The 6,889-nt window shown below is 35.6% G+C and overlaps 1 protein-coding gene across 1 annotated transcript; it reads left to right on the forward strand.

The window, feature by feature from the left end:
* Window positions 1–610: 610 nt before the first annotated feature.
* LOC107827369 (succinate--CoA ligase [ADP-forming] subunit beta, mitochondrial) lies at window positions 611–6,405 on the forward strand. Its single transcript, XM_016654484.2, has 12 exons — window positions 611–879; window positions 1,445–1,555; window positions 1,654–1,765; window positions 2,476–2,540; window positions 3,352–3,429; window positions 4,438–4,512; window positions 4,612–4,764; window positions 4,904–5,038; window positions 5,139–5,303; window positions 5,511–5,633; window positions 5,985–6,056; window positions 6,183–6,405. The coding sequence occupies exons 1-12, from the start codon at window positions 778–780 to the stop codon at window positions 6,255–6,257; spliced, it is 1,266 nt and encodes a 421-aa protein (XP_016509970.2). The 5' UTR covers window positions 611–777; the 3' UTR covers window positions 6,258–6,405.
* Window positions 6,406–6,889: the final 484 nt, after the last annotated feature.

The raw sequence follows: 6,889 nt of genomic DNA on the forward strand, positions 1-6,889 counted from the left end.
ATAAAAGTAGATTAACTTTATTTTTTTAACACATAATATTTATTTTAGAATCTTGATAAATTAAAAAGTGGATTTTATCATATTATTCTCTAGAATAATAAAAAAACTGATTGATTCATGTAATAATTCGCATAAAAATTTAATACTCCATTTTATATCTACTAAGAGTACTGTGCACTCTCTTTTATTTAATAAGAAATTATTATTTTTATAATAATATTATGAATATAGAGTTTTTAAAGAGACGTTAGGTGAGATACAATAACATAATATATTATTTTATATATAAAATATCTATTATCATAAAATATTATACAATTAATTCAACTAAATTCATCATTTTTGCATGTTTAGAAGATATTAAATTCATAATTATTGTGTCAATTTAATAATTCTTATTTTTATTATTTAAATTAATATTTGATTTATCAATTGTTATTTTCAACAATTTCTTCTTCTTGTATATGTTTATATGATTAATGTGATGCACACGTGCAACGCATATAGCTATAACTAGTATCTTTAAAACCAGAATATAAGTTTAATTGTTATTCGAATTTTAGAGTAAACACATTTCCATATTATTAGTAATATTAAATTTCATTAGTTCGAATCCAAACTCTAAAGAAGGTGCAGCCCAGGGAATAGACAACGGGGAAAGAAAAGGGCCAAAAACAAGTTGGTCAGAAAAAGTATACTACGACCTTTTTTTTTAGCTTCAGTATTAGGGTTTCGATTCTATTGTACATTTCGATCGCGTAGAGGATCTGAAAAAAAATGGTGAGAGGAATGCTGCGTAAACTTGCCAATCAGTCTCTCTCAGTCGCCGGAAAATGGCAGCAGCAACAGCTCCGCCGCCTCAACATTCACGAGTATCAGGTCACTCCTCCCATTATCTCTACAATTTGATATTTTCTGAATCTATAAATCAAATCAACTACGTCTCAATCCTCAACTAGTTATTTTTTTGCTTAATTTGGATACATTTCATTCTAATTCCAAGTAATTTTTTTTATGACTTTTTTTTGAAATCGAGGAACAAAATGTTCTTTTTTTTTTTTTGAAAAAAATAAACTGAATATAGTATGGATCATTTGTAGCTGAGGACTCTGCTGTACCGAGAGGAGAGGCTTGTAAGATTTTGAATTAGTAGATGCGGAGATTTGAATTAGTATAGATACATAATTGCTTTTCTCAAAATTATTCAAGTATAAATATAAAGTTCAAGCCGAAGTAGCAGGTAGCTGATACCAAAGGCAGAGGTGTGCCCAAGCTGGCAATAACACAACCGTCATATAAATGTATACACACACACACACAAAACACAGTGTGTGTGTGTGTGTCATAGTTCTGAAAATGTAGAGCGTGTAACTTTTTAACATCAACTAATGCTTTAGATTTTACATGATACATTGTTTTGAAGTTTTGCTTGTTATGATATTAGGGAGCTGAGTTGATGGGCAAATATGGGATCAATGTGCCTAAAGGTGTTGCTGTTGCTTCCCTTGATGCACTGAAAAAAGCAATTCAGGATGTGCTCCCAAACCAAAACGAGGTAGTTCGATCAAAGCTGTATCTGTTGCAAAATCTGATCTCTTTGCTACAGTTAAGGGTAAGGTAAATGCTTTCGACTTTTCTCTTCCGGTGATACAGGTTGTTGTTAAATCCCAAGTCCTTGCTGGTGGACGTGGCCTTGGAACGTTCAAGAATGGATTTCAGGGTGGAGTTCATATTGTCAAGGCTGATCAGGCTGAAGAGATTGCCGGTACTGAAATTCATCCTCTACTAGTTTTTTAAGAAATATTACATTGTTACTGTGCAGAACTCTGCTGTTTTCTTCTTTGTTGAAAAGATCCTTTGTTGCCGGTTAAGTTTTTCTTGAAAGGGAATACAATGAATCTTCTGTGTGAGTTGTAGTTGTATCATTAGGTTTCATCAACTGTCAGAGATATCTAGCTGGGTGTTGCTGGACAACTGTGCTTGACTTGATAACATTTTTTCCTGCAAATGAGTTAGAAATGCTACTCTGGAGATCTTAAGCGGTTCTAACACAAGGCATAGCTTTATTTTTCTTTTTGTGGCACGATTTTGTGGTTTTAAACTTTTATAATGGCATTTGTGCATGAGGTGTTCATCTATCCTTGCATTTGAAATTGATTTGTGGGCATCTTTGGTTGAAATGCAAACTAGTTAAGAGAAGGACATTCAAATCGTTCCTAAAGGGGGGACGGGTGGGCCACTGAGCCCCTTAAGGGCATGTGCTTTCTAACTTAAAGGATTATACTGGACTTTTGGTGATGGGCAATATCAAAATTGTTTCAGGACTGTCAATAAGCCATAGCATTTTTACTCTTACTAGATTATGCTTTTCTTGTGCCTATAGTTTATTATTACCACTGTCAAGTTACTTCTTTTCTTTCTTTATGGTTTTATATATTTTTTAATGAACAACATTGTCAATGCTTTTGGTTTCAGCTAAAATGCTTGGACAGATTCTTGTTACTAAACAAACAGGAGCTCAAGGAAAAGTTGTCAGCAAGGTTTGGATTTTTTATTGATATTTATATTCTCAAACATACATCAATATCAACTCGCAAATCTAGATTTATCATCCAAACGATTTAAGGTGGAGTGAGAGTTGCTTACTTCAAGCATGAGCTGTTTGAAATCCCCATTTCTATAGAGTATGGCGTGGTTGTTAAAAGCCTGCTTGAGGCCCAATTAAGCCCTGAAGCTCAGTGCAGTGCAGGTCTTACACTTCACCTTGCTTCACCGGTGCTTTAGTTCAAGCAAGGTGATAGTGTGCACCTCGATATGAGCAGGCTATGTTTTAAGTAGGTAAGCGCTAACAATAGATATAGATGGCAAAAGGATATATCAATTGTTAAAAAAATGTTATGGATGAATAGTTAGTGAGTAAAAAAGGACTTCACTAATCTGTGTTAGAAACTTAAAATTGCATCATTGAATTGGAAGCACAAAGCATAAAATGGGATTTTAATGACACTTTAACTTTCTCATATTTAAAGTGACTGCTTTGCTGCTGCTATTTTCCCCCCTCATTTGCACCTTTCTTCATTGAAGTACATGCTTAGCAAAAAGACTTGGTGTGTTTTTCCTTTAAAAAAAAATGGTGATAATGTGTAGTTAGCATCCACATCTCAAACAGCTATAAGTATTTAATTGACGTCATTGGTTTATGATGATAACCAGAAGACCAAACTGTTCATTTAATTTTGTCAGAAACTCATAATTACTAGTTTTGAACCAAACGATGATACTGCAATTCTATGATCAGCACTTAGTAGGATATGCAGATTTTCTGATGCTCCGTTATCTTATTGCTTGCAGGTTTACCTATGTGAAAAGATGTCCTTGGTTAATGAAATGTACTTTTCGATTATACTTGATCGTGCAACTGCTGGTCCTGTAAGTTCCAAAACTTGCCAGGCACTTCAGTGTCCACTTAAATATCGTTAACATACAACATACTCAGCATATTCCCACGTGGGTAGTATGTACGAAGTTCTTACCCCTACCTTATGAAGGTAGAGACTTCACAAGAGACTGTTTCTGGAAGACCCTCGGCTCAATAAAGCAAAATATTGTTAACATATATTCATAATTTATATCCCTGTTCAGTTTCTCGCGAACTTCACTTTTTACTATTATATTTTCATCACACCCTGTGGTACCCCCAAAAGAGATTAAAGGAGAAAATAGAGAAAATTTTCGAAAAGAAGAGGAAGATGAAGGAGTTTCTCTGTCTACCTATGTTGCTTCTTTGTTTCACTGTTCTCTTAAGTGGTACTAATTCATTTGTGATTCTGATTGCTAGAGTATCTTTCCAAATGTACTGATGAACAAAAAGAGTATCTTCCCCCGAATGTATGATTCTATTCAATGGAACCCAATTTGTAGAGACATGTGCTGCATTGTGCTGTTTCTGTTCTATGAGTGGAGTAGCTCAATGTTGCATGAAACTGATGCATACAGCTAAACATTAATCATACTTGCCGCATGGTCGTGGCCTATTTGATTTCTAGACATGAAAGAGTTTGGATCCACTAAAAGAATTCATTCTTATTTCTAATTGAAGAACAATTAAGGATACTTGCTATTCACCTTGGCATTAGGACGACCTTATGAAAGCATCTGATTGGTAATTGGAGAAGCCATCTGCTTTCATAATTCTTTATGTCCTCTGAACTCTTCAACTTTCGAGAGTAATACTCTAATCGAGGAAACAACTTATTCAATTTGAGTTTCCTCATTAATTGAATGTTTATGGGGAAGGTGTTGGGGCCTGAAAACCTAACCCAAAAATTCTCTACTTTATTAGTAATCTTGATCATGTAGAGGATTTCTGTAATCACATTCAAATTTTTAGTTGATCTAAGGCTGTGAAGCTGCTTGATGTTGCATTTTTTATTGCAGCTCATTATTGCTTGCCGGAAGGGTGGAACCAGCATTGAAGACCTTGCAGAAAAATTCCCCGACATGATTATAAAGGTCTTACTTTTTCTTTCAATATTCATCCAAGCTTTAGCAATTTCTTTTTGATAATGTTGTTGTCAACTGATAAACGTTCTCTGTATCTGTATTTTCCAGGTTCCTATTGATGTTTTCAAAGGAATCAGTGATGAAGATGCTGCAAAGGTTGTTGATGGTTTGGCTCCAAAAGTAGCTGACAGAAACGATTCAATTGAACAAGTAAAAAAGTTATACAAACTTTTCTGTGAATCTGACTGCACAATGTTAGAGGTAAGCATTTTCATCATTTGTTCAGAAGCACCTTCTGGAGACTTAGCCGAATGTTCCAGGGGTTAATAGCTTCTAGCTAGCATGGCATTAGGAATCTATGCCCCTAAATCTGTACCGGTATTTATTGGGCACTGGGCAGATCAACCCCCTTGCTGAAACATCTGATAACAAGTTGGTAGCTGCTGATGCTAAGCTCAATTTTGATGATAATGCTTCTTACCGTCAAAAAGAAATTTTTGCTCTCCGTGATTCATCACAAGAGGATCCTCGTGAGGTACTCCTTATACTTTCTTTTGATGATGACATGCTTCTTTGTCCTCGATGCAACTATGTTCAAATTTTCATTTTTTGGTCTACCCTGGTTAACTCCTCAGGTTGCTGCTGCTAAAGCAGATTTGAATTATATTGGCTTGGATGGAGAAATTGGTTGCATGGTTAATGGTGCTGGATTGGCAATGGCTACGATGGATATAATTAAGCTCCATGGAGGAACTCCAGCCAATTTTCTAGATGTGGGTGGAAATGCTACTGAAGGCCAGGTATACGTGGTTTCTTGATAATACATGTGAAGAATAGTTGTTTTTGTTGCTCATTTGCATGTTTCCAGCTTTTCTTTTTGTAAGAACTGAACAAGTGTTTTGTTAGTGTGAAGTCTCATTTTTTGTCTTAATGATGTGTTAAAATGTTGAAAAGTTGGGAGTCCACAAAAAGTTGAAAGTTGAATTTCTCTCTTGTACTTGGAGTAGGTTGTGGAGGCCTTCAAAATTTTGACTGCAGATGAGAAGGTGAAGGCAATTTTGGTGAACATCTTTGGAGGAATAATGAAGTGTGATGTGATAGCCAGTGGTATTGTTAATGCTGCCAAACAGGTTAGTATTGTTTTTTCTCTGATTGAGGGTTTTGTTTGCCCAACAAGTTCTCTCTTTTAGGATCTTTTTTTTTGGTGTCTGTTTTGTCCCATTTATCTAACACCTCCTCTACTCACCTCTCTGTTCCTTTTGAGTAAGAATTCTATTCTGTTCGCTCTAAAAGTTTCACTTCTCGCCCCATTCCTTTATGAAGGAAAAGATATGGAGAAAGGAAAACACAGAAATGTTAAAAGGATAATTGTGTCAGTGGTTCTACTTATTAACCCCAAAAAAGTGTTAATGGTTCAACTTTATCCTTCTGCAATTAGTCTCTGTGCGTAGTGTGCTGATTCTTATGTGTTTGTGGTTAAGGTTCAACTGAAAGTGCCTGTGGTTGTTCGTCTGGAAGGCACCAATGTTGAACAAGGGAAGAGAATTCTGAAGGTAAATTGCTAACTTTGTCCTCCGGGCATGAACTTCGCTTTGCCCTAGCAGTTGCTATTTTGGTTTCCTGTAGGAAAAGCCAATCTCAGGTAGTAATCAACTTCTTCCCTGGTTTGTATTGTGCAGGAAAGTGGCATGACACTTATAACTGCCGAGGATTTAGATGATGCGGCTGAAAAAGCAGTCAAAGCCTTAGCCTAGTTGAAAGAACAAAAAAGATACAGTAACAAAATTTGTTATAATTCTAATTTGTAAGCCTTTTTTGGTTGGCTCCCTTTTTTGCCAGGAAAGATCTGAAATGTGCAATTCTTGATTTTACAATAAAACAATGAACTTCACTTTTTGTTAAGACTTGGAATAAGCTTGGTGCTTCCTTTTATTAATTCATTTATATCATTGGTATTATGACCCAGCTTTCACACACCTAGATTAATGAAACACTAGTATTAGCTATCTTTCACAAGAACATGTTCTAATACTGGAAGGCGGATTTACATAGAGCTTTGTGGGTGCTGGAGCACCCATTAACCCCGACGCAGAGTATGTATAATGACATAGAAAATATGACGTAGGCAAAAATATAATAAGAAAGCACCCAGCAACCAGAACGTATGATGGTTGCTTTGGTAAGGGATGGGTACTGAGAGCGGGGGTGGCGAGGGTTCGATCCTGCCAGTCTACCCTAATTCTATGTGCATTTTACTCTTTATAGTTTAGGGTCTTATTGTCGTTTCTTTTCAGCATAGGGCAATTTTTTGCCCCAAGGCCCAAATTAGTTCCTTTTTGGAATTTTTACATATCTATACACTATTGAAAATTTTATTACAAAAAAT

Source organism: Nicotiana tabacum, chromosome 8, assembly GCF_000715075.1.
Source record: "Nicotiana tabacum cultivar K326 chromosome 8, ASM71507v2, whole genome shotgun sequence".
Classification (NCBI taxonomy): Eukaryota; Viridiplantae; Streptophyta; class Magnoliopsida; order Solanales; family Solanaceae; genus Nicotiana; species Nicotiana tabacum.